The sequence below is a fragment of the Mangifera indica genome, chromosome 6 (assembly GCF_011075055.1).
Source record: "Mangifera indica cultivar Alphonso chromosome 6, CATAS_Mindica_2.1, whole genome shotgun sequence".
NCBI classification, from domain to species: Eukaryota; Viridiplantae; Streptophyta; class Magnoliopsida; order Sapindales; family Anacardiaceae; genus Mangifera; species Mangifera indica.
Genome location: NC_058142.1, coordinates 6932883 through 6960431, shown reverse-complemented (window position 1 = coordinate 6960431; position 27549 = coordinate 6932883). Strand labels below are relative to the sequence as shown.

The 27549-nt window shown below is 32.2% G+C and overlaps 3 protein-coding genes and 1 pseudogene across 6 annotated transcripts; 3 read left to right on the top strand and 1 right to left on the bottom strand.

The window, feature by feature from the left end:
* Positions 1 to 955: 955 nt before the first annotated feature.
* LOC123219370 (peter Pan-like protein) lies at positions 956 to 4104 on the top strand. 2 transcript variants are annotated; one of them, XR_006502855.1, is made up of 9 exons: positions 956 to 1094; positions 1193 to 1290; positions 1574 to 1756; positions 2090 to 2320; positions 2721 to 2813; positions 2900 to 3087; positions 3276 to 3469; positions 3607 to 3833; positions 3950 to 4104. XR_006502855.1 is itself a non-coding variant. In XM_044641293.1 (8 exons), the coding sequence occupies exons 2-8, from the start codon at positions 1273 to 1275 to the stop codon at positions 3726 to 3728; spliced, it is 1029 nt and encodes a 342-aa protein (XP_044497228.1). In that variant the 5' UTR covers positions 956 to 1094; positions 1193 to 1272; the 3' UTR covers positions 3729 to 4104. The 2 variants fall into 2 exon arrangements, 1 of the variants encoding a protein (XP_044497228.1); XM_044641293.1 differs by having other exon boundaries at positions 3607 to 4104.
* Positions 4105 to 4524: 420 nt separating this feature from the next.
* LOC123219371 (auxin-responsive protein IAA27-like) lies at positions 4525 to 7058 on the bottom strand. Its single transcript, XM_044641294.1, has 5 exons — positions 6298 to 7058; positions 5718 to 5947; positions 5395 to 5536; positions 5018 to 5079; positions 4525 to 4896 (listed from the first exon to the last, which is right to left on the bottom strand). Exons 1-5 carry the CDS (start codon positions 6852 to 6854, stop codon positions 4859 to 4861), a joined length of 1029 nt encoding a protein of 342 aa, XP_044497229.1. The 5' UTR covers positions 6855 to 7058; the 3' UTR covers positions 4525 to 4858.
* A 12712-nt stretch (positions 7059 to 19770) lies between these two features.
* On the top strand, positions 19771 to 21998 carry LOC123219366 (protein THYLAKOID ASSEMBLY 8, chloroplastic-like). Of its 3 annotated transcripts, none has more exons than XR_006502853.1 (3): positions 19772 to 20508; positions 21640 to 21752; positions 21857 to 21998. XR_006502853.1 is itself a non-coding variant. In XM_044641285.1 (2 exons), the coding sequence occupies exons 1-2, from the start codon at positions 19845 to 19847 to the stop codon at positions 20962 to 20964; spliced, it is 759 nt and encodes a 252-aa protein (XP_044497220.1). In that variant the 5' UTR covers positions 19771 to 19844; the 3' UTR covers positions 20965 to 21010. The 3 variants fall into 3 exon arrangements, 1 of the variants encoding a protein (XP_044497220.1); XR_006502852.1 differs by having other exon boundaries at positions 19773 to 20508; positions 21853 to 21994; XM_044641285.1 differs by lacking the exons at positions 21640 to 21752; positions 21857 to 21998 and adding an exon at positions 20870 to 21010 and having other exon boundaries at positions 19771 to 20508.
* On the top strand, positions 21103 to 26256 carry LOC123219365 (annotated as a pseudogene).
* The last annotated feature ends 1293 nt before the right edge of the window (positions 26257 to 27549 follow it).

The following is a 27549-nucleotide window of genomic DNA, read 5'->3' as shown; positions in this document are numbered from 1 at the left end:
CAAATGACCAAATTTCTTTTCGGCATTCAAACATAGTATCATGCTCATCGATAGGCCAAACATAGCGTAAATCATCATCTTTTGTATCAAGCAGCTTCCGAATTTCCCTTCTCCAAGGTGCTCAGAATTATTAAACCTTTGATGTCGCCAACACTTGCTATTGTGAGACGTCCACTGCGCCGTTAGGATCCTGCTCTTCGAATTGCAGGTTTGCTGCCTAACAAGGCACGATTGATTTATAAAATTGCTTTCCCGGCAGAGCTTAACAGAACTAGTTTCAAGGCATGTATGAGAGACTTAGGAGTAGGCAGTAAAGAGAAAACGGGCTATAACCAGAGGTGTGTTACGTCACTTAAAATAGCGATGGGTCCTCTTCGATTTTTCTTTCTGTCACTCACCATTCTCAATATGGCCTTTTATGACGACCAGTACGAACCCATAATCAATTTTTGATGTGCAAGATCTTAAAATTGGGTAAGCACAGAGAATACTCCTGATGAATGATCGGCAAAAAGGGTTACTAACTAAGACGGAAAGAAACAAGAATTTTAATCCAAAAGGAGGTTTTAGAAAGCATTTTTTACTAAAGGAAATCAAGTCTTGCTCCCCTTCTAAGAGAACATTATCTTAAAACGAGATTGAAAATGAGGTATTGGATCTTGTGTCTATCTAACAAGATATTTACTAGTAAACTTTTGGATCATCTGCTTTTTAAATCAGATTCAGATTTTTAAATCATTTGGAAAAACATGTTGTTCCAATTTTACCTTAATAGGATTGATTTTGGGTAAAAAAGATATTGTTTATATTATTTAAGGTGGAAAAGTATTTTTAAATCAAAACTTAACGGAGAAATGCAATTTACTCTAATTTTAAATTTACTATTATTCTGTTTGAAAGTAATATTATAAAATTAAAATTTTATCTAAGGGCCTTACGATATAAATATTATAAGCAAAATATCGCGGAGTCCTAGACGCTTTGTCTCACGTTAAAACCAAACCTCTGTCCGCAGTCGATCAAATCTCTTAAACCCTAATTCTTTCTTTGTCTTCTACAACCCAAGTTGTTCTCGCCGACGCAATTCGTAACCTGTAAGTATTTTCTCTTAAATTAATTAAGTGTAGTTTTTCAACACCTTCCTGGATATTATCCTCGATCTAATTCTGTCTGTTTTTTACTTCAATTTTAGCATTCAGCAAGTAATTAAGCGGGAAATTTTGAAGCTTTGATAGAGTAAGACTCGATATTATTCAGTTTCCTAAGAAGCGCATGGCTCGTTTTCGGAATGTAAGTGAATTTCTTCCGCTTGGTTTTAACTTTTACTTTCTGTTTGGTCTCTAAGAAAAGAAAAAAGATAATAAATTGCTGATTTTTTTTTTTAATTATTTAGTGGTATTACATAAATGAAGATCTAGCATATGAACTTGTTGAAGTGCAATTGGAACTGTTTTTTAAGAAAACATTTTTAAGTGAAAGAATCTTTTTGGTGCTAGCACTTTGAAAATAGGTTGGTTTAAGTTAAACTGTAAAGGCTTTGTATGGTTTTTTATTATTATCTTCATTAAAACAGAAGAACAAGAAGGCATTTGTGAAGCCTACTGGGAAGAAGAAGCAGCCTAGTGTAGATCATATTACAGGGGATAAGATCCCAAAGAGTTTTGTGTTTTCCCGAGGGAAATTGCCTGGTCCCCTCAAACAGCTTGAATTGGACTTAAGAAAGTTGATGCTTCCATATACTGCTCTCAAGCTTAAGGTAAAGCTTTATTTGTTACTGATTTTGACTTTACTTGTGTTTTGTTCTTGTTTGCTTGAGCTCCTTTAGTTAAAACTTGATGATGGATTTTGAGGAATGTGCATTATTAAGTTTTTTATAGTTTTGTTGGGTAAACCTTGTTTTTGCAAGAGTATTATGCTTGCTGAGATTAATAGATTACAATGTAACTCATAAAGGTATTTAAAATTTTGAACAATGAATTTAGTCAAGCCATGGACATGTTATTTTTTCTAGAGGATTGTCAATTAACTTTGGTTCATTGTTATGCAATGCAAATGATTTCCTTCTAATTTTCTTGTTGTATGATTACAGGAGAAAAAACGGAATAATCTCAAAGACTTCTTGAATGTTGCTGGACCAATGGGTGTTACACATTTCCTCATACTGTCAAAGACTGAAACTGCTCCCTACTTGAGGGTTGCAAGAACTCCACAGGGCCCTACTCTTGCGTTTAAAATACACGAGTACTCATTAGCTGTTGATGTTGCTCAATCTCAATTGCGCCCTAGATGTCCTCAAGACCTTTTCAAGAATTCTCCCCTGGTAATTTTCCCCTTAACATCTATACGTCCACATTGTTGCTATCAGTTACCTTCTGATCTTGGTCTCCTTTCTAAAGACTTCTTCATAGAGTGGCAAGCTACATAGAATCTTTTATTTGCTGGCTTTAAATATAATATTCTTTTTGTCAATGAAGCGTGTTTGTAAATTTCTTATTATTGGAACCCTATAGATGGTGAGTTAACCCCCCAAGTCTCAAGTGTCTCAAGTTGACTTGCATGTTTTCTGTTCACTTAAGTTAGATTTTTTGTTTGCTTTCTCAAATTATAATTGGATTGAATCCATATGTTTATTCATAAACTGAGCTGAAGAAGTAATGAAGTTTTGTTCTGTGGTTACCTGCTGTTCCACTAACCGTTGTTTTTGAATGTATGTTTGGCAGATTGTTCTTTCTGGCTTTGGAACTGGGGATCAACATTTAAAGCTTACAACTATCATGTTTCAGAACATCTTTCCAGCCATTGATGTTAACACCGTGGGTGCTTAGACAGTATAACTCTAATGCTAGAATTAGCTAGATATTACACCCATGCTTAATGTTATTTATCATGGATGTTTCAGGTCAAGCTTTCTACTTGCCAGAGAATTGTGTTGCTACATTACAATAAAGACACAAAGCTTGTTGATTTTAGACATTATTCAATCAGACTACAACCTGTAGGTGTTTCCCGTAGACTTAGAAAATTCGTTCGGAACCATCAAGTCCCCGATCTTAGGAGTCTTCAGGATGTGAGTGATTTTGTTACTAAGTAAGTATCCTTGCTCATTTACATATATATTGTTTTTTGAGTATGTTGTTGTGGCAAATTTTTCTCTCTAGACTTGATGAGGAAAACATAGAAGGTTTTCCTTGCATTATGTGTATTTAATGACACGTCCATACACTGTCTTCATTTTATATTTAATTCACGTTGTTTTTTCAATGTGCCTTTTGAAGGGCTGGTTATGGGTCAGAAAGTGAGGCTGATGATGAAGTAGCAACTGTAACTCTTGCAAGCGATCTTGGTAGAGTAAATCGGGCTTCTACAAAGAGTGCTGTCAAGCTTCAGGAGATTGGACCCAGAATGACTTTACAGCTCATGAAGATTGAGGAAGGATTGTGTTCTGGTGGAGTGATCTTTAATGAATTTGGTATGTCTATCTCACATGTAAATGTCATTTATGCCCGTGTAAATCTGTGTTGATCTGTATTGCTCATCCCAGAAAATTGATGAGTCTTTATGCAAAACTGTTTCAAAAGTTCATATTTTCTTCCTCTTTGTCTTCAGGACCTGTTGGTGATAATAAAAAGCAGGACAATAAGAAGCCAGAGGATCAAGAAGATGCTGAAGAAAGTGAGAGTGAGGACATCAGTGCAGATGAGGGAGAGGGAGAGGAAGAGGAAGATTAGTAACATTCCAAATCATGAGTACCATGTTTTTTTCATTGTTAGTCACTACGGAGTTGGTGCTTCGGAATATGAAAGGTTACTATATGAAGAGATTTATTTATCAAGGATTTTGGCAGCACTAGCACTAGCACTAGCACTGGTGACCCCGTAATTTTTATGCGTTATGGTTTTAGGGATGTGTACTTGGGTGCACATCTGAAGAAAAATGATTATTTATCAAGGATTTTGGCTTCACTAGCATTAGCGATCCACGTAGTTATTGTTTTTGTTTAATTGTTGTAAAAGATAAGATTTTTCAAGTTCAGAGAATGTAATGTGTATAGTTTCTTGATATGAATCATTTGAGTAATTATCCAGAAATCTTTCTTAAAAAGTACATATTAGAGTTATAAACACATTTTCATTAAACACTTACAAGGTTTCCTTGAAAAATATAGTGTAAATACACGATACTTTTTTGGCATAGTATTCTATGGTGCAGACCTGGAATGTTCTCTCAAATTGTTAAAAAAGAATGTAGAAGCTTGAGATAGTGATGAGAGAAATTATTTGCTGGGGTATTCTCATTAAATGATTGTATAAATGTGTATCTTTGGATAACACACTTCTGGGATGGCAGGTGGAGCTACTTGAAAATAACATTTGATCATGTTTTCATAGAATAATGGAAGCAAGCTCAAGTGGAAAGTCTAAACAACTCTTATTTTCTCAATTTTTTACTTTCTTTCTGATGAAGTTGGGGAAACACTAGACAAAGAGTAAACTCCTAGAAAACCAATCAAGTGAATGGAAGAAATTACAAATGCCAATCAGCTTCCCTTTCTGAAGGCTGAGAAAGACGGGAGAGATTAATAAGCAAGCCATCATCCATTTATACATCAACTACAATGCACAAAAAAGACAAAGAGGAACAAAAATAGACTTGAGACAAACTTAAAGAAGAATATCTCCAGAGCAATATTTCTGTCTAGTAGGAAGTTTCCCCCAAAATAACTAATGAAATACGTCAAACTTGTGATATATGATAATATGTATACATATATAATTCTTGAGCAAAATGCTGAACTAAAAACACTTGGAGGATCTTCAGAAACTACTTTTTTTTGGCGGTTTCAAGACATCCTTTACCATTAACTTCGGTTTTTGCTCTTCAACATTGCCCTTGGAGCTGCAAGCAATTGGATATCTGAAGTCAATTTCAAGAAGACAAGCATATGTAATGAAATGAAAAAATCTATATACACAACTCGGTACAACAGAAAGTCATGTCGTGAGAGAATTATACATACCGAGTCCGATGGCCTCTGAACCTTTCATGATTCTTAGTCTTCTACAACTGTCAGTGAACATACTATGCCATACAAAAAGGGGGTAACAGAATAAGAAGCAAGTACTTTTGAACTAGGCATAAAATATAAAATTTACAGCCTACAGCAGAATATCAGACCAATGGATTTAGATCAAGCTGGCTATTGAGATGCTGCCAGGTGATTTCTCAACTTTCATAGGCAACAAATCATATGAGACAGGCAAATTGAGGAAATTTTGTTGTATGTTTTCACTTTCCAAACTAAAACTAGACAATCCAGGGTGAAGAGTTAATATATTTACCAAGAAATTATTCAAGGATTCGGAGAAGAATATATAAATGGCGAAAAGAACTTACTCCCAAGGTACATCACCCACGAGCATCCAATCGCCATCCTTATCTTCATATGTAAGCACATATTCAGAACCATGGAAACCATCCATCAAACAACTCTCACTTAGGCCATCTCGCCCTGGAAGTCCATGAGAATCACACTGGCCTGTATTCATAATCATTCATAAACAACACAAGTCAACATCACCAGAGCAACATATCAAAACTTCAACAACAGTAACGAAGTTGATTCCTAATTTTAACACTCTTTATAGGTTAAACTGAGAAGAATTGCAAAGATGTTCTCAATATAACACTTTAGGAATTGTTTGACTAAGGGATTATACCTATGGTAAAGCAGCTGAACATTTTCTCAAGGGCTGATGAGAGTTCCATATAATTGCTGTAGGCTTTGAGATAAACTTTCCTTAGATATGGAGCACCATCCAGGCTAACTTTTACATAGAGACACCCGGATCCTGACTTGGCTTCAGCATCATCATTATTCTTTGCTGAATTAGAGGCCATGGTGTTCTTCCTGAATGATCTGATTGGTGGCCATCCCACCACCTGTGCTCTGTTACCCAAAAAAAAAAAAAATGGTTCATTACTGCATCCATAAGTAAGGATTGAAATTTTTACAAATATAAGAAAAAATGTAAATAAGCAATAAACAAAAGCAAAATGACCACAACTATTTGTTTTCAAGAGATCACATAAGCAGCTTAGAAAAATTGTCCACAGACTGCGAGCACAAGATACTAAATAAACAAGAAAAGCAAAAAAAAAAAAAAAGTCAACAGGGCATACAACAGTTTGCAATTAGCCACAAAAAGAACTTATACTCAACTGAAGCAGAAATATCGGATAAAAATTCTGTAAAAAAAGTAAAACAAGAAAAAATGGAAAATTTGAAGGCGAACTTACTTTGCAGCAGGAGCATTACTTGGCTCATTGGCAGCAGGAGCTTGATTTTTCTTCTCTTGAACTGTTGGCTTTGGAGACAGAGGCACAACATCTGCAGCATCTTTTATGATCTTACTTTTATCATCCAAAACACGATCTCTAGGAGAATACAGAACACCTCCTTTACACAAAGCAGCGTCAGATTTACCATTAATGGATAGACCCCAGTTGCCAGAAGATCCGTCAATGGCATCAGAGAAACCCCTTTTTGCCCCAGAGACAATATTCTTCATAGGGGTGACACAGAACCCATTAGTGCTGTTTTCAATGTCTTTCCCAAAAAGAGAAACCCCATTTGGTGGTTTCCTTTCAGGAAAGTTTGAACCCGGCAAGCCAAGCCTCAGCTCAGTCTCTTTGAAGTTGAGACAAGTTTTGTTTTTGTTGCTGCAGTTGTTGTTTGGCTCAGTTGAGGAGGAGGAGGAAGAAGAAGAAGAAGGAGAAGAGAGCTTTTCAGAGATTCTTTGCATGGAAGAAGTCTCTGATAGGCCTATGTAATCATGCTCAAGTGGTGTAGACATCAAAGTTCTTGAGCTCAAATGGAACAAACACACTAAGTACAGACAAAGGAGAAGATTTGAAGAGCTTCAGAATTAGCAGAAGAGAAAGAGAAAGAGAAAGAGCCGGTTTTGTTAAGTAGCAACTTTGCCACCCATCTAAAAATTAAAAATGAAATTACTTTCATATTAGGACTGCAAAAAACTTACCTTTCGGAGTGATAAGATTAGGAGAACATGTTACAAAGAGCACAAAGTGCTTCTTACATAAAATAACAAGAAGCAGTTAAAAGTGTGTTTGAGAATATCGAAAAGAACTTTACAAAAAAAACTTGCTCAAAAATATTATAAATGTTTTTCTTATTAAAAAAAATAATAAGTAGTGTTATGTATACAGATTTTGTATACAACTTTGTATATAAATAACAACGTATTATTATGTGATTGGATAGTTAAAAATTAAATATAAAATAATATCCAATCACAAAATAACACAATTATTTGTGTATATAATTTTATTGAAAAAATATTATTTTTTATCTTTTTACAACATCATTAAAATGCTTATTATTATATCAAAACCCTTTTAATATCTATAAGAAATCACTTTTTAAGACAGTTCAAATTTCCGAAAAAAATTTGATTGAATTCTTTTTTTTAATCTTCTAAGATTTGTTAACATGAACAATGCTCATAAATTGTTTATTTGATAAATAAATGAAAATTATATATACTCAATTTTAAATATACAATTAAATATCAAAATAATATTTTATTATGTGATTGAATAATTTTATATTAATTATAAAATAATATCTTATCACATAATAATATGTTATCTATACATCCAATTTATACTTTAAATTGAGGGAGAAGTCGGTTTTGTTGGTTGGTTTCATTGACCAGTAATGGTCAGAAGTGGAGTAGGATTGAGAGAGAAGTTTGGAGGGAGGGAGAACTCCATCATTACAGTCTTCGGCCATCAGTAGAAGTGGTTAAACAAACTCCAGGGGGAAATGTTGATTTTTTAAACTTTGGGTGGAAGGAAATTTGTTAGATTTTTAAACTTAGGGGAGTAAATTAAGTTTTTCTTTTAATATTTTGATAAATGATAATTTTACCTCAACAATAAACTTTAACAAATAGATTTAGATTTAGATTTTTAGTAATTACCAATAGAAAGTTGGGTTTTCATTAAACCTCGGATAGAAAAGAGTCATCTGGCCTAAACAATAATTTAGATACATCTGCTAAGGCGCGTGTTAGCTGGAAGAGAAAGTGAAAGATAACAAATATTAATTGCAGCAGCAGAAATCAGAAAATCAAACAAACATTTCAGAATTCAGAACTGTTATCAGAAGTTTTCTTTTCTTTTCTGGGGTCAATGATTTCTTTAAGTTTATACTCTTTGTGAAATTGGAAACATGCAAGGAGAGAACAGCATGGTGCCAAAAGAAAATTCCTGGAAATTTGGAAAAAAAAATTCCTGGAAAAAGCTGACATTGAGTAGTCAAAATGTAGCATAAAGAAATGGGTCAATTTCTGTATATCGTGTTTCTGTTTGTACCGTAAATTCTTAGGCTTATTCATTGTGATTTCGTGGTTGAATATAATCACCACTAACTTGTGTTTTAATGCTTAATAAATGTATAATATATATTATAGGTTGCATTAAATTAATGGGTAAAAATTATGGTGTAAATGCAAAGTTTTCCATAATCATCTTTGATAAAACCCTAATCATTTTAGCTTGAAAATTCTTTGTGCTCGGTGTTTTCTTTGTCTAGCACTGTCAAGGTAAGATCTTTTTGTCTTTATTATACTATTCATAGAGATGACTTTCTTTTAAGGTTTAATTCTGTGGGCATTTGTTGATAAAACTTTATATATCTCTCAAATATCTTTAGAAAGCTCTAATGACTGATGGTGTTCATTTTAATGTTGAGTCAAAAGTCGTATCATCTAAAAGGACTCCCTAATTAATTCACAGAAAATGGTGGATATTAGGGCGAAGGGTCTAGAACCTCTTACTAAGGTGACCTCGAGGATTTAACCTAGTGAGGTTGTGTCAAGCAACGAACAAATGGAGAAAGGTGTTTCTCTAGCCCCTCATATTGAAAAGGGTGGAAATATGTCATTATCACCTCTCACTATGACAAAAATAGTATTCATGCATAAAAGAAAATTAGGACCTTTTAATAGAGTTGAAGGGGCTGACAAAGTGTCTATATAATAATCCTCCAAAAAGATTGATAACTCTTTCTAATGTTGTTTACGAGGCTCTACCTTTGCACCTTTTTATGCAAGAGGTGATTAACTTGTTTTGGTTGCTCCCTTCCAACTGTTCCCAAATACTTATCGATGATATTGGGTTATATATCTCATATCACTTTTTATGGATCAATGAGCCCATAATGAAGGAGCTTAGGAACCTTTACTTTCTAAGGAGCATGGTGACCTGACTTTCTACAAACAAAATGAGAACCTTTTGGTTTAAAGTAGGGTTAGAACCTCTATGCGTGTAATCAAATTTTTAATTTTCATACCATTTATTGTTATTTTGAGAATTTTCTCGCATCAGGTTTGCCTTTAAAGCCAACTCCTTGGCTTTAGAGTTTTTGTGCCCCCTTCAATTGGTGTCTTCAATTATAATATGAGTGATCAAATATGCAAGAGAAAGTTGTTTGTGTTTGTGCTTCAATTGTTGTTTGTAGTCCTTCTATGACTTAGGCAATTTCTCAATCTACAGTCCAACCACAAACTTCTCTTGCAAAGTGATATTTTCATATTTCAAATCATCCAAAAGTTGATGGTATTCATTAACTTGAGATTTGATATCCTTATGATCAATCATCTCCCACCAATATAAGTTCCCAATCACAAATTTTTGTTTGTTGACATCCTTAAGAATACATTTGTGATTCACTGAGTCCCAAATTTCTTTGGGTTCCTTATAAAAATAATAGACATCAAATGGTTCATTAGAAAGCATGCTAAGATCTGTGTTTTAGTAAACCCTATTAGAATGGATCCAAAATTTCTTTTGTTCCATATTATTAGTTTTGAGAGATAGAATTAATTTAGACAACATCAACGACATGCATAACCAGTGTGGAAAACACTCGTTCCTTCTATTTTTTGTAGTTTTGATTTACAAACAGATCAATTTTAGTAATGTTGATAGTAACATTGGTAATGTTTGAGTTCGGATCCATTGTTTAAAAATCCCAAAGATTTTTGGAAAACTCAAACATGCCATAAAAATTGAAATCAATGGTGCAACAATCCACCAAGCACAAAAATCACATGTTTTAGCTGAGCATTTTATTTTTGCAAAAAATAAAATAATTAATTAAAATGATGATGTGTAAACAGACTAGGCTTTGTACTTCTTGTGCGCATAAAAGAAAATCCACCAATTTACACATGAATCAAGTTTTTAACCTAGTTCTTGTGCGTGCGAGACAAACCCTTTAGGCTAGTCCTTTACAAGCCTATTATGAACAGAAGTTTACAAATCACAAGGAGACTCTATATATATATATCTTACAAATATGAGATTCAAACCTTTCAAAAATATTTTAACCCCATCAAAGGAGTTAAACAAAACAATAAATCATGATCGTAATTCTTCCATGAACTAAGGATATTATATATACATGAAAATTTTTGTATTATGACTATATATCTTTTAGTGAAGCAATAAAGCAATATGGCATGTTTAATTACCAAACAATTTTATTTTAACTACAGAGATGCCTTCTTTTAACCTTTATCCACATCCCATATGACTTTATTTTTCCTTAGACACATCTTTTTGGTAAACTCAATGGCTAAATTTGATCTCTAAGTTCTTGGTATCTTTGAACCGCCTTCTCTAAAAATCTCTGGAATCTTCTTTCTCAATAACACTCCTTGTTCTTTTTTTTTTTTTTTAAACACAATCTCATCCATATAGTTTAGAAATGAGTCAGAAGAAAGCAAGACGAAATAAAGTGCATAATGTGTTGTTCATTAACAATTTAGTGATTTCAAAATCTAATGTCGCTTATGGTGTTGAATCACGTATTGTATCATCTATTAAAAGCATAATTTTTCGTATTGTATATCAAACATCGAATCCTATCGTATGATACGGTTTTAAAAAATAAAATAAAATAATAAAAAATTTTAATTGACATATAATTACTTTGAAAAATATCACAAACAGCTCTGAAAATTTAAAATTTCTCATATATAACTTTTTATATCATCATTTTCTCTAAAAAGGTATATCGATCTGGATAGATAATATATATCATATTATATTATATGATATATCCACTATATCGTATTAATTTGATACATTTTATGATACATATCATTTTTTACCTATATCATATCGTATCGTAACTGTATATTATAGAATGCTGATACCCATAATGTTGTTTCTTTTAATTAATTTCATCCTATTTGGAGGATAATTGTTACCTTCTAATTTTGTCGAAAAAACCAAGCTAGATGCTAATCTATTCTATTCACAAAACTAACTTCTATTTTCGTATAAAAAGTCTCAAGATGTAAGAATTATTAAATTAAAAAGAATTGGGCAACTGGTGTTTGTAGGTTGGAATAAAATCTTTTTATAAACAATATTATAATAAATCCATTCATAGGTAAGATTTGCTTATGATGAAGATGTTACATTTAATAGTTCTAGTCAATAAGATGGAATATTTAATTGCTCTAGTCAACAAGATAGTAACAATTTATCCCTTGAGTGAGTTGTAAAATTATCTTCAATTGCTTTGAATAATTGTCTTCATTCCAAAATGATGCTTTCTTGATATTAAATAAATAAATCAATTATGCAAAGGTTTTGTCATGAATGGATGGTGTCCCCCACGCCTCATTAAAAGGCCAATAGCCCTATCCCCACTTAATTATAAAGATTGAAAATTCGGCCCCTCTTTGGGACAACTATATTACTAGTGCAATGCATACGCAATTGATCTAATCTAAACATTCTGTTTTTTTTTTAATGGGTTCTTTTCTGGTATGAATACTCTATAGCATTTAAAGATTTACGGGACGTTTGGTTTGAAGAATGTTTTGTTACTAAAATTAGAAGATTATCTTAAAGATAAATTACCTTAAGAATTACTAGATATAAATTATTATTATTTTGATTAAATTTGATAAACTGGGTAGGTATAAATAATTATTGTATTTGGTTAGAAGTAATAAAAGAATAATAAAATATTATTTTACTTAAATACCCTTAGGTATAATTATTCTAAAATATTTTTTTATGTTATTTATTATATTAATTGAAAATGAGATTATTTTTACCTTAAAAAAATTAATAAATAAAGATATAATTATAATAAAATAAAGATTATTTTGGTAATATTTTAATACTTATGATGGAAGTGGTAATCAAATTACTCTTTATATTACCTATCACATCACCATTGGTAATAGAACATTATCAGAATCTTTTATTACTTATAAACCAAACAAAGTAATTCAAATAATAAAAGATAGATTACTAAAATAATTTTTAATACCCCCAATTAAACGTCCCCTTAATGTCATGTGTATAGTAATGAATATGAGTAGTTGGGATTTCTTTATTTTATCATTAACCAACAATAGTAATATTATATTTTCTTACAGTAAAACTTAGGTCAAGAGATCATTTGTCTATTTAAACAAGGTTACCTATAATATGTTACATTGAATGCCTTGTCATTCCATCATCCATACTATTGTATTGTTTATATTATAATGAGTGAAACTGAACGTTAGAGACTTACTGATTATTGTTACTAATGTTGATACTATACTCGTTTGAAGACAAGGAAATAAAAAATTAAGATTAACCAAATTCATATTTAGCTATCATATCATATTATTATAAATTTAACATGATACAAACTGAATTGGATTGCTCACATAATTATTTGAAATACCGAATTAATTGAGTTTGTAGTTAAACCCATCTTCAGATCCTTCTCAATTTAAGTAATTAATTTAGGTTTAGTTCCTTTCCTTTTATTGTTAGGTTTAGAAACGAAGAGAGTGGTTTGGGAATCTTCATTCTTTAGTTTGCCTTTCACAAAAACACAAAATGTGATAAGGTCATTGACCTTTTGGACTTCATCTTGGGAATTATAGGTGGTCAAAATCACACCAAATTCAGGTGGGCGTGTGTCTAAGAGTTGGTGAACAATACAAGCACAAGGAAGAATGAGATCGAAAGCTTCCAACTTAGTTAATTTGGTAGTGAATCCTTTTAAGAATGTACGCCCTAAGGTCTCGTAAACCATCATACCTCATGGAATAAAGTCCTTTAAGAAGCATTCCTATTTAGACATTAGTGGAAACTTTGTACCTTCGTGTTTTAGCATCCAATAGGTTCTTTGTTGTACTAGTCATAGGCCACTGAATAGATTCTCAGGATTTGATCTTTTAATTGTCATATATCACATACGATTAGACTTGATCTACACTGCATGAGCTTGCTTTTTCACATTAGTATAGGTAGTTGTGATATGTGCAAGCTTAGGTGTAGTCACAATCGAATCCACATCAACCATCTCATTAGCGAACTCCACATATTTCTTCCAATAACTCTTATTATTTGAGCTAGTTAAAACCTTAATAGTTAAAGGTGTTCAAAATCGGCTAATTAAATTGGTGTGCGAATTTTTTTAATCGAAACAAATTTTTGGTTTAAAAAAAGGCCGAAGGACTTATTCATGATTGGTTAAAGTATGTTGTTTTTCCAAGTTTTCTCCTTTTAATTTTGAAACTCCTAAATACCTATCCATGACCGGTTAAAGTTAACGGTTATTAGGGTAAAATTGTTATTTTATCTGTAATATTAAAAATAAACTAAAATATTATCTACTTTTTCTCCCCTAAACTTTAAAAAGTAAAAATTTTCCCTTAACCCAAGTTTTAAAAAATAACAGTTCCCCCATAGGGTTTAGCAATATATGATAATGATGTTGCTATTGATAGAAAAGGTGACTAAAAAAAATATATATTAAACAGTGCAATATCATTAGCATGTGATGGAGCCTACTACTCAAATCCATTAATGAGTATCATCAGTAAGAATTCAGACAAATCATTATACAAACACCTTTGGGTAGAATGCATAATTAGGGCTGGATTCGAACCAAGCCCGTTTGAGCTCGAGCTCGACTCTAATAAGCCCGAAACGAGCCAGCTCTATACAAGCTCAATCGAGCTTGAATTTCTTGTCAAATTTTTCAATTAAAAATTTTGATACAAAATGACATCGTTTTGACTAATATGTATTAAAACGATATTGTTTTAATAACGAAATAGTTAAAAACTTGAGCTCGAGTCGAACCAAACCGAATTCGAACCAAGTTCTAGCTTGACTTTCACGAGTTTGAGCTTGAACTCGAGTCCTATTATATGCAAACCGAGCCGAGCTCAAGCTCGAGCTCGAGCTCGACTTAACTTGAATCCAACCCTATGCATAACACACCATTTACAATGACCAAGGTTATTTTTTTGTCTCTGTGTGTGTGTGTGTATATATATATATTTGTATATAATTTAGATATACAAATAATGTGTCATCATATGATTAAGTATTATTTTATTTTTAATTCAAAATTATTCAATCACATGATGTGATATTTTTTGTATTCACAAATTATACATTAAAAAATATATGTATAATTTTATTGATTTATAATTCTCCACTTAAAACACTCTATAATAACTTGTTTGACCATTCATTTTCGCACATTTTATTTGACCATAAGAATAGGATGAGATTGATCAATGAAATGATCCCACTTCGTAATGTGCTTGATGCAAGATGTCGATCCCACAAAGATTAATCCTTAATTAGGAATACCCACCTCAAAAACACTATAATATATATTGTACGAATTACTTTCAACTACAAATGCCTTTATTTATTTTTAATAATTTGAATGTTTATTCCTAAGGATAAGAATCAACTATAACATTTCCAATCAATGTTATAGTGCTGCCCTATTAAATTTCACATTTTGTTTTGTTTAACAAAAGTTGGTATCACTAATTTGATGTTAAATGAATATCTTTATATCACATATCTTGATCATGTGTTTAAAGTGTATATTATATACTTTCTGTTTTGTGTGTCTCACTTGCAGCCCACCATTGCTACAGTGAAAAGAAAGCTGGATTCAAGTTGTTTTCCAATATTCCTTCTCAAAAAAAATTGTTCTGTCACTGAGCTAACTTTCTCACTTTCTTGTGTTAGACTTTACAAAAACAAAAAACAGTTGACCCTTAATCAAAATAAAGATATGAAGATTAAGAAAAGAAAGTGGGTCTAATATTGCAGTCATAAAAACATGTGAAAATTATTCAAGTTTTATATGAATTGTTTCTGTGAATGAACAATTTTGTTTCTGTAAATTATTTAACATACCCAAAAATTTTGGAATCAATGTTAGTTTTATCCTCACTTGTCAAACGCGCAATCTATTTCTTAATGTTATGCTAAACTTTTTTGATATGTGACAGTTGCTCCATTCATACTTTAATGGAGTCCTTGTAATTTGATTGTGACTAGTAATTGTCACTGAGCCCTCATGAGCTGCTTAGTATTTCAATGAATAATATTATGTGTACAACTTTTATTTATAAACAATGATGTATCGTTATGTGATTAAATAGTTAAAAATTAAAGATAAAATATCATTCAATCATATAATAACATATTATTGTTTATACATATATATTTTTATTGGTATTTCAATGCAAACCTACAATGACTCCAAGGTTGTAGGAGCTAAACTGAAACCTCGTGTACCATTAATAAATTGATTATTATTATATATATTATCGAGGCTGAGTATTTCAAACTTCTTCAATCAACACAATGTAGTGTAACAATAAAATTATATATACGCAAATGATAGAATATCCAATTATATGATTAATAAAATTATACGTATCTATTTTTAGTATGCAATTTATGTACACAGATAATGTATTATTATGTGATTGAATAATTTTAAATCAAAGATAAAAGAACATTTAATCGTATAATGACAAAATATCTATGTATACAAATTGTATGCTAAAAGTGGATACATATAACATTGCTCTTATATAATTACACACAATTTGTATATCAAATTATATATTAAAAAAATATATACACATAATTTTACTTATACAGTAAACCATTTCTATATAGTTATACTATTGGACTAGACTAATTTTATTACAATAAACAATACAAGTGTAGTCATAAAAATTCTTATTTTAACTTGATTATCCTTATGCAAGTGGCATAGGGGCAAAATATATACTATATTAATATAATTAATTAACGTGTGTGTATATATATATATATATATATATATATATATATATAAATCCAAGGTATATATATTGGGAAAAAAATATCAACATAATTTCAGAAAGCTAGTATATATATCTGTGTAGTGTTGAAAGTAAGCAGAGTGGTCTTAAAAGTCTAAAATTTTATATTCACTTTCTTTTTCCAATGTAGATTCTATAAATGCACGGTATATAACACAACTTATTCAATTCTCAACCAATTCAAATAATACCTTGCCACCCAAAGTTAGTACAAAAAGTCAATATTCGTGTTGAATGGTGCAAAATGAAAGAATCAAACCTCCCTGTCTAAAAGTGAAAAGATTTTGTGAAGTGATTAGAAGATACTCAATAGTCTTAAGATATCATAAGCAACAATATCTACGACACTCAAACAATCAACCAACCTCCTTCAAGAAGCATTATTGTTGAACCTAAAATGCAAAGTGTCAAAGATGATAAGATGCCTAGCAAAAGAATCTGTCCTTCATGAATGGTTTGTGTGTCATCAAGAATATGTCAATACGAGTGTTGAATTGCTAAAAAAGAAGAGAAATCTTTTTTCTTAGACAACTGTATCTTGAAGTTATCTCATTTGAATTTTCAAATGGATTGTTGAAAGATTTAAACAACAACATCCTACTAATTGCTTCAGTTGTTTTGAGGAGTGGTTTGGTTGATTTAAAAAAAAACTGAAGGGTTTTGGTCATTAATAAGATAGAAATTAGACAAATATGTTTGAAGTGACATTTACAATGTGAATGAAGTTGGCTTATTTTATCGTATGCAAGTTGACATCACTTTTACTACAAAAACAAAATAAAAAGAGGTTTACATTTGTTATTTGTTGCAATGATGATGTCTACGACAAACTTCTGCTTTGGATCATTGGTAAATTTTTTAATCCAAAATGTTTTAAGAATGTTAACCATAACAACCTCAGTTGCAAGTATCAAGCGAATTCAAAACATTCACTTTATCACACAATTACACACGACATGTTTCTTGGAGGGAAAATGTTTCCTCTCAGTTCTCTCTCTCTCTTAAAACTTAACTCGTGATTTTGAATCTAAATAGATGAATGTGTATCTATATTTATAACATTACATTTACTTGGAAGTTAACACATTTATTGGGTGATTATTATGAAGGTTTTGTAATGTGAAATTTGACATAAAACTTTTCATTGATAACCGCCAAAGGATCTTATTCATTGCTTTGTTGTTGGTTGTTGCCCGTTGATCAATGGTATAGGCTTTTCATGACTTGAACTAAAGTATTAACTGTAATTCACAACATCTATTTGTGTTTAAAGGGTTGATCTAGTAATACTCATTTTTCCTGCATAACATCTATGAATAAAATTAGAAGTATACACCAAAAAACTTTCAAGATAAAAAATCTCATAAACAAAATTCTTTTACAAGACAAATGATCGCAATAAAAGAATTATAAATTGGATGATAAACTGAATAATTATTATTGAGAAATTAATATACAATTTACAATATTACAGAGTAATTTGGAAAGGAAATCTAATTTTACAAAATAAAAAAAATAATGTATATCAATCAGAATCAAATCTAATTAGAATATGACCAAATAGAAAAGTAACTATTATTTGATACTTACTAAGATAGGAATTCAATTTTGAGTTCAATAACTTTGTTCATAACTCCAAAATTGATTTCCACTAATCATAACAAGGAATAATGAGTCTCAAACTCTGCCTAAAATTTCAACTCAATTAAACCACAGCTTACCCAATTTTAAGTATGTAATCGGGTATCTAATTAACGTGTATTTAATTGGATATTTAAAATTGGGTGCACATAGTTTTATTTTATTGTAACAAGAAAATCAACTTTTTCTTTGAACTTGCTAACTCAAGTATCGAAGAGCTCTAATCCACTGGCCAAATTACTTGAGGAAGATAATCAGAAGCCTCGTATCCATTTTCTTTGTGGGAACAATTATTAATCTGAGCTTTTTGCATTGCATAGTTGAGTGGAGAATCTGGAAAGCACACTTAGCTCTTTCCATGCACCGATTAGTGCCTCCTCAATCACACATCAAATGCTCGGAACACTCAAAAATTAGCCTCACCTTGTTATCAACTTAACAGGAAATATTAAACCATGCATCTCTTCTCCTCCTATCAAGTTAAAATGGCAGTCCATCAAAGTCTCAGTGGAGATGGGTTGCTTTCAGAATCTCATAACAGAAAGTATCAAAAGGTGAAATGATATCACAGAATACTGAGTGTAACACTCAAGTTTGTCAAATTTGTTATCGTATTACTGGGAGAAAATCAGTCTAAGCCAGCAGTGTTGGAAATTGAGCTGCTCATCACTTTGAAAGTTATTGCTTTCTGATGTTGATGTCAATTATTCTAGACACTGCACAACTTTGATAAGAATTTACACTTAAGGGAGTGTGGGGATAAATGTAGAAGAGAAGAAGAGAATTAATGTGCTTGTGGGTGGTTGTTTAGCTATTTCAGTTTGGCAAATCAATCAAGCGTCAGCCACAAGGAATGTTATGTAGTAGATATAAATTTTTAATGAGGCAGATCATGTTTATACCTTGAGGAATGATGGAAACTTAATAGTTGTAGAAAGATATTGGGAAGTTGTGGCAGGCATACTCCAGGAAAACTCAGCCACAAATCCTGAAGTATATTCTACTGCTCATCAATATTTGAGATTTCCTGTTATCTAGTTCGTCTTAAATGAGAATAAATGTTGTGATAAATAGATGTAACAAGGGAAACCCATCTCATTCTGTATGACATAAATGTACTTATATGCTTATGGTCCTATAATAGTATGATCAATTTTGACAATTTTTTTTTTGGGTAATGTAGAAACCTTATTTGAGATGAACCATCCATTCAGGGTAAATTGATTAGTCCAAATGGGTTAATTTGAGTATACTTTACACGATTTCTAATTTGAAACGCATTTAAGTCAATTCGTTTGCTAATCAAACCATTTTCAAATTGATATTTTATAAACTGAACATGACTTCTATTTAAATAATACGTTCAAGTCATATAATTTCTTATTAAATAGCTTGAATTGGGTTAATTTAATCATATATACATAAAAATATATATATATATATATATATATATATATATATATATATATATATATATATATATATATATATCATTTTCAAGGTTGCAAACAAGTTAGTTATTGGTATGTTACTCACGACTTAAGTTTGACTCTTGGGTTGAAATAAGAGTTTGATTATAATATAATTTAATAAATTTTTAAAAATTAAAATGTTGCTCCCATAACCTTGAAAACATTTTCCTAGTTAAATATTGGAATAACATATTATATTAATAAAATTATATATATTTAATTTGAATGTATAACTAAATATATATTTAATATATATTATTATATAACCAAATAATTTTAAATTATATTTAAAATTACACTTAATTATATAATAATATATATTTATTTATATATTTAAAATAAATATACATAATATTTGTCCGTATTATAATTAGACTTTTGTTAAATGGTAAAAGTAGAAGGTGCTTTTTATTAGGAACTGATAGGATAAAACCGTCTCTTCAATAAGCTCTACACTATTATAGCTTTCATCACCAAAGCCTCTGCAAAAATGGCTTCCGCTCTTCACTCAAATCTCAATTTTCTTCATCATTCTCTGAAACCCAATCCAATCACCACCCAGTCAACCAACTTCCATCATATTCCCATACGGTGCGGCCCGCGAAGCAACCGTGGACCTCTAGTCAAAGGCAGAATCCTAAGCATAGAAGCAATCCAAGCCATCCAATCCCTAAAACGTGCCCAAAAAACAAACTCACTGAGCCCCTCCTACCCCTCCCTCTCCCGCCTCCTCAAGGCCGACCTCCTCGCCGCCCTCCGTGAGCTCCTCCGCCAGGGAGAGTGCGCCGTCGCCCTCCACGTCTTCTCCATCATCAGGGCAGAATACCCGGATCAGGACTTGGGTTTACTCGCAGATATGATCAGTGCGCTGGGTAAGAATGGAATGGGAGACGAGATTGACCGTCTGATTGACGAGTTGGAGGAGATCGACGGTGGTGATGAAAAGGGTCTTTCGAGAGTGATTAAGGGTGTGATTGGAGCCGGGTCGAAGGCATCAACGGTCAGGATATGTGAGGCGATGAAAAGAAGTGGGGTGGGGTCCAGTTGGAAAGTTGATGAGTATGTGGGTAAGGTTTTGAGGAAAGGGTTGAGAGGATTTGGAGAGTTTGAGTTGGCTAATGAGGTTGAAAGGGAATTTTGTTGGGATTTTAGGGGTAATTTGGAGAATTCAGTTGTGTAAAGAAATATGGTTTTATAGTGGATTAAAGAATATTTTTGTAATGAACCGAAAAGTTTTTTTTTATGAGAAATTATATTAGATTTTAGGGGTAATTGTTATATTTTTTATGAGAAATTTTTTTATGGTTCTAAAAAATAAAATATTTAATAAAAATTAATATATATAAATAATTATTATATTTAATTAAAGATAATAAAATTATATTAATATATTATTTTATTTATATAATTTTGATATAATTATTTTAAAGGTAGAATAAAAATTTCATAATTATAATTTATAATTGATACCGACTGTCGTTTAACTGCTTGTAGTTGGTGTTTGTGAATCTGCAGAAGCTGAAGTCGCCCTCATGGATTGCAGAAATCATATTACCCCTGAAGGAACCAAAAAATTACTCTTCACTGCAAAATTAAGCAACAGTTTTTAACTGTATGTGAACAAGGCTGAGGAAATCATCGCTCAATCTCTTCCCCTTTCACTTTCTTGGTAATAATATCAACAGAGACTTCAAAGCTTTGCAAAGAAGCCCTAGCAAATTGTACAGTAAACAATCCCTGCATCACAAATGGGTATTACGAGTACCAACGTAGCTACACCTCCAGCACAACATACATGGATTGATACTTATCAAAGATTCTTTCCTACCTGGAAATATCTTGCTTTATCTCATCAGGTTCGCAAAATGAACCTTACTTTAAGTTTTATCTCTTAGTGTTCATGTTGTGTTTTCTTTTTGTAAATCACGTTTCAGGGCTTTGTTGTTGCTCACCTTTTTAAAGTCTGATGACTTAGAATGAGAATTTATTGGAAAATTCTTCTGTGGGAATTTGTGTTTTTGGTAAAGGTTAAGAATAATTAGTTTAATTTGCTTAGTGAGAACTCCATATGAATGTTGAATGTTCACGATAAACTGAATTTGAATTAGTTCATGGATGTGTCTGTAGCAAATTTTGAAAAAATTGAGCTTGTATTTATATTGGCTCTCCTAATTTTATGTCAAGTGCTATTATCATGGTTTAATTTAGTTGACTTGTTTATTTTTCTGGGTATTTGTAACTTTTCATTTATGTTGTTTTTGTTGGTTCATGTGTCTTTTGGACAGTCATCAATACCTATTTCAATATCAAGAGTTAATCAGTTCGATGCTGCAAGATTGGACATAGAATGTCAGCGATGTTAAAAGAACAGTTGGTTAAGGTCTTCTCTTTGATGAAGGTACTGTAATGTGTAATTGAAAGCATTAGTAGCATAACACTTAACTTGGAGTTCTTTGGTCAATGTTTTTAATCTTGTTTCACTCTTTTGTTGGGATTAGCCAGGAATGTTATTTCAATATGAACCAGAACTTGATGCATTCCTTGAGTTTCTCATCTGGCGGTTCTCAGTTTCGGTAGATAAGCCAACTCCAGGGAATGCTCTAATGAATTTGAGATATAGAGACGAACGTGCAGTGGAAGCAAGAGCAAGAGGTAAGGTCTGGACCTCTTGCTTGTGCTACTGGTTATGTGATTGAAAATTAGCTTCTTTAGTAGTTCTAATTAGTAGTTTCCGTCTGCTCTATATTTTGTGTATAATCCTTAAGGATTGAGAAGTATGGGTTTTTAGTAAGCTTCTTTGTTACAAATGCACTTAAGGATTGATTTAAGGTGCAAGTTTAGTTATTATTCTCAAAGATCTATATCATCATTCTAATTGCACAGTAACAGAATTTTTTTGCTATAAATTTGTATAATGGTATCTGCTTCTCGTAGATGAAAGTACAATGTGTATTGTAAGGTTATTGAAATAATGTTTTCTTTTCCAGATCATGATACATAGTTGTTTTGAGGTCAAAATTGTTATAGGTTTATGAAGTGTGACTTAGTGACTAGGAGTTTGTTTGTGTTCTAATTCCAAAAGTTTTATATATTTCCGTGACAACTTTTCATTCAGATATTTCTTATGTCAGCTTTATCTTTTACAAACCTATTGTTACTTGTTTTTCTTCTTTTTTTTTGGTATTTTTTTCTGCAGTTAGAATAGGCTTGGAGGGACCTGGCCTTACAATTGCTCAAAAGTTTTGGTATTGCATCAGTACTGTTGGTGGACAGTATATATGGGCCCGCCTACAATCATTTTCTGCTTTTCGTAGGTGGGTTGACTCTGAGCAGGTACCATTTCAATCTTTCCTGTGCCAACTATTCTCATTCCTGGAAGAATTATATTTCTAATTGTGCTTGTGGCATATCCTTGTAAGCACAGTGGTGGCGTTGGATTTAAGGGGGAACTAATTTTCTTTGTTTGTTATTCAGAGGCCATTGGCACGACGAGCATGGTTTTTAATAGAACGCATTGAAGGAATTTATAAGGCTGCCACATTTACCAATGTACTGATATTTCTCTATACAGGAAGGTAATTTCTGAGAGAACATTTTCTATCAACAGAAACAGAAGTATTGAAATGAAGTTATGGATGATATAGGTTGCCTTGGGGAAAATATGTACTGTAGGAGCAAAAGAATGGTGGGAAAAAATTGCTATACTGCTGAGTATAGTAAAGTTAGATGTTATTAGTAATTTAACAATTGATGATGTAGTTATGTAAAGTGAATTACAAAAGATAAAATTATTTGGAAAGCTAACTATGTGGCATATCAACTTATCTGGTTCACAAATTCTCAGAGAATACTATGTGATAGCAACCCGATTACTCCAGCAGGCAATTTCCCCCAACACCACACATTTAAGCAAAAGTAGTAGAGAAGAATCTGAAGTATGCATACTGCTTATCCTCAACTCAATATGTATTCGCAAATGGAAAACAGAAAAGGAAAATGGCGAATGCGCTAGCAATAGGTGTGCCAGAATCACTCACAGAGCTACTGCCTTCCCAAATTAACTTCAACTCAATTCTTGACTTGCTTCTATCTCTTCCCTCTTTTTGTAGCTATGTTTCATTCCATCCAAACTTTGTCCATTCTTCATGTGTATGGTTCCTGAGCAAGAACAATTGAATGTGTCAACTCAGCAGAAGAGATATGTTTCCTCTTGTATACCTTCTTAATCGGAGGTCTAACACTCTGCCAATGGATTTTGAAATAGCATGAAATTTCTTAAGCTCTAGGAGCTCCAATTTGGGTTCTGTAGACTGATAGTAGAAATATGTTTTTTTCACATATTCTATTCTCTAATTTTGGATATTAAGACAGGGCAGTCAAATTCTAGAATTATTGAATAATGAATTACTGTATTGTTCTGATGCAGGTATAGGAACCTCATTGAAAGAGCTTTGAGAGCAAGGCTTGTCTATGGGACCCTAACATGAATCGAGCTGTTAGCTTTGAGTACATGAATCGCCAGTTAGTATGGAATGAATTTTCGGTAATTTTTTCCTCTGTTTATACAAGTTTGGCCATTCAAATGCTCTGAACTTTGTGTAGTTTCATTGAATAATTTTGTGCTCTGTGATAAACATGGAAGATTTTTGCTAGCTGTTGTCCAAAAATGTTAACATGGTGAAACTTATATTGTGGAGTATCTTTATTTAACTTGGAGTAATGGCAGGGCGTTACTGGAAGAGTGAAATTAAAAGTAAATTAGACCAATTGAAACGGATATGTGGCTCTGCAGCTCGATTACCACTTTAGTTTGTTTTAGTAAGTTTATATGTGTAGGATTATTCATAGAACTTATTTAATGTCTAAAAAGGAAATTCATCAATCAATATGTTGGCTGGAAACAAAATTCTATGAAGTAGGAGGTATACAAGTTTAACGTTTTGCTGGTTGAAAGGGCATATTTATATACCAAGCTTTTCCTCCTTTTCCTAAGCATGTGTTGGAAGGAATAAGCATGCTAAGATTACCTCTTGAAGATGAGCCTTTTTTCTTTTCCCGCTGCCTTAAATGCCAAAGTCTATGTAACAGCTCCTCATGCAGTCTTTCATATAGTTGGCTGCATTCTTTCATGTACTTACTCACTTTGTCATCTTCTTGGATGCAGGAAATGTTGTTGTTACTTCTCCCTCTTCTTAACTCATCAACTTTTAAAAACATATTCCGCCCATTGTTAAAGGATAAATCTTCAAGCTCTATAGAAGATGACACCCATTGTCCAATTTGCCAAGCAAATCCGGCCACTCCATTTCTTGCCCTCCCTTGCCAACACTGGTATAAAACCGAATATATGCTCTAAAAACTTGTTAACAAAATCTTTTGGACAAACATTGAAGGTCTTGTTTTGTAAAAACTTATTTTCAGACAGTCCACATTTTCTAAAGCCTGTTTACAAAATCTGAAGGCCGGAAGACTTATTCTCACCCAAGGTTTGGCGTTCCAAATTTTTGCCTATAAGATTTCAAAAACTCAAATACCCACCCTTAAGTTAAAATTCATTGTTAGAATTAAGGGTAAAACCTTCATTTAATGCAAAATTAGAAAAAAAAACTAAAATTTTATTTCATTCCCCTCTCTCTTTTCTCCTTTTAAGATTTAAAAAACTAATAATTTTATTCTAACTAAAGTTTGAAAAGTTACCATTTCACCTTAGAGTTCTTTTTTCTTCTTTGGCCACTCCTTTGGTTTGGCCAACAATTAACGCTTCTCACCCATCATTTGAGCACCGTCTTTGTCTCTCTTAGATGAATGGTTTTTATCTAAGACAAAGACGAAAAGTCTTCGTCTTAGAGATGAGAAGATGGTGCTCGAACACTCGATGGAAAGTGTTGGCTATCAGCTAGAATGGAAGAGGTGGTCGGAGAAGAAAAAAAAATCCTAGAGTGAAATGCTAACTTTTCAAACTTTGAGTGGGGAGAAATTATTAGTTTTTTAAATTAAGGGAGGAAAATAAAATAAAATATTATTTTTTTTAATTTTTTGTTAAATGATGATTTTATCTTTAATCCTGATAGCAAATTTTAATAGAAGAGTAGGTGTTTAAATTTTTGAAATCTTGCAAGTAGGAGTTTAAGAGTACACTAAACGTTGGTTGGGAATAAGTCATTTGGCTAAATCTTAAACCTCAATGGAGGTCGTCTCTATTGGAAACTAAAGTCTCACATCAAATAAATGTGATATAAGTGGTATATAAATATGTGGATTGAACTTTAACACAAACCAATTGGTTTTGTGTAATATAAGTTTTAATCTTTATACTTGTAAGTCCAATATATATTTTCGACAGTCCCTATTTTTGGCATATCTGGCTGAATATATGTTCTCCAAATGCAAACCAACACTGATGTTATTTTTGTTTAACATATGCAATGCAAAGAGGTTTCCTTGCATATATTCATATTCTTTGAAATGCATTTTCTTTTTTGGTTCATTTACAGGATAAGTTTAATGCTTAACATGTAATTCTTTCGCGTTGGCAAGTACTGTTATTACTGCCTTAGGACACGTTGTGCTGTAGCTGCATCATTTCGGTGTTCCAGATGCAGCGAGCAAGTAATTGCAATGCAGCGATATGGTGTAGTTGATCATAAAGTTCCAAGTCAATGATACTTGTATAGGAAGTAGAAGAAAGAAAGGTCATATCAACTTAGTACTTTATAGAAAAGAGTCTGTTTATGGCAAACAAGTTTATTAGAGAAATAACAACCTCAGTTCAAAATATTTTTCCCTTATTTGTTGGGGTTTGAGGGGAGGGGGGACTTCTCAATTGTTTAGCAATCTAGCACTTGTCTCATAACTTTAAGAAGTTTACTCATAGGAGATGTAAATCTCATTTTTTTCTAGAACTTGTGTTTAGTTTTGAATAAGGTTGGATTCAAGCCGAACCAAGCCTAGACAAGGTGAAACTCATTTTCAGTTGGGATCAGTTCATTTTCGGCTCAAGTTTGTCAAGTATGAAGAGTCGTGCTCAGTTCACTTTGCGATTTAAGAGTTCGTAATTGGTTCGCACCAACCTGAAGTTCATGTGGACAAATTGAACTTGGTTCGGGTTCACATGAGATCCGACTCAGCTATCCTAAACGATGTCATTCATTCTATTTTTTTGTTTAATGATGTAAGTCGTGCTCGACTTGTGAGTCAAACACGACCTCTATTTGGATTCGAGTTTGTTTTTTCTATTTTTTTTTAACTCATATTTGAGTTTGTGTTTGTTTAGCTCATATTTATATTCGAGCTCGTTTTGAGTTTAATCAAACTCATTTCGAATCTAATCTTAGTTTTGAACATTGCGACAAAAAATAGATGAATTTTTTAGCGAAATAACTCTCAAAGGAGACAGAAGCAAAAAAATTTCTGCCAACTTGACTCCTTACCGGTTCTATGAATTTCTGCCATTGAAGAATTAATCAACCAAGGCAATGGAATTAAAAGTAGCACTTCAAAATTGGAATTAATTTATAGGGCTGAAAATTAAGCTTTAGAGGGGTGAGGTCCCTGACTTTGCTACGTGTGTAAGACTATGAAATATCATGATCAATTCCAATTCTTATTTCCCATGTTACACAAAATTGGTTGCTAATAATAAAAAATTGTTACACAAATGATTTGTTCTCAAAACTTATCCTGGTAAAATTTAAAGTCGTAACATAATGGAAAAATAAAACTAATGTTTTTATAATTAGATTGGATATCAATTAGGTGAAAAGAGTGATATGATCTAATCGATAATTAAACCGATTAATTATTCAAAAATAATTAATTATATAATTGGGAGAAGGACTATTTCCCACCCAACTTTAGATGCGTTTTCAAGATGCCATCTATGACAGATGAAAATCCACTTTTCCCACCCATGACCAAACTGCTGTCCAATTTTTCAGTTAGGGACAGGGGTAAATTATCATTTACTATTTAAAACCTTAAAACTTTAAAATTTTAAGGTTTCCCCCCTCCAGGTTTTAAAAACTAATAACTAACTCATCCTTAAAGTTTGAAAAGTTTAGATTTCACCCCTAAGGTTTGCTTCCTTCACCAGCCACCACCGACGGTCGATGCAATCTACCGATCTCCCATCTCCAACTACAAAGGACGACCCTTCGTCGCTCAGATATGGACGATGAAGCGTCGTCTAGATCTGG

Coding starts and splice junctions, on each gene's coding strand:
- LOC123219366 (XM_044641285.1), top strand. CDS start 19,845: ATGGCTTCCGCTCTTCACTCAAATCTCAATTTTCTTCATCATTCTCTG. Junction 20,509..20,869: donor ATTTTGTTGGGATTTTAGGG/GTAATTTGGAGA, acceptor GTGAATCTGCAG/AAGCTGAAGTCGCCCTCATG.
- LOC123219370 (XM_044641293.1), top strand. Junction 2,321..2,720: donor TTTTCAAGAATTCTCCCCTG/GTAATTTTCCCC, acceptor TATGTTTGGCAG/ATTGTTCTTTCTGGCTTTGG. Junction 2,814..2,899: donor CAGCCATTGATGTTAACACC/GTGGGTGCTTAG, acceptor TGGATGTTTCAG/GTCAAGCTTTCTACTTGCCA.
- LOC123219371 (XM_044641294.1), bottom strand. CDS start 6,854: ATGTCTACACCACTTGAGCATGATTACATAGGCCTATCAGAGACTTCT. Junction 5,080..5,394: donor GTGGGTGATGTACCTTGGGA/GTAAGTTCTTTT, acceptor TGTATGGCATAG/TATGTTCACTGACAGTTGTA. Junction 4,897..5,017: donor TTCAGAGGCCATCGGACTCG/GTATGTATAATT, acceptor AATTGCTTGCAG/CTCCAAGGGCAATGTTGAAG.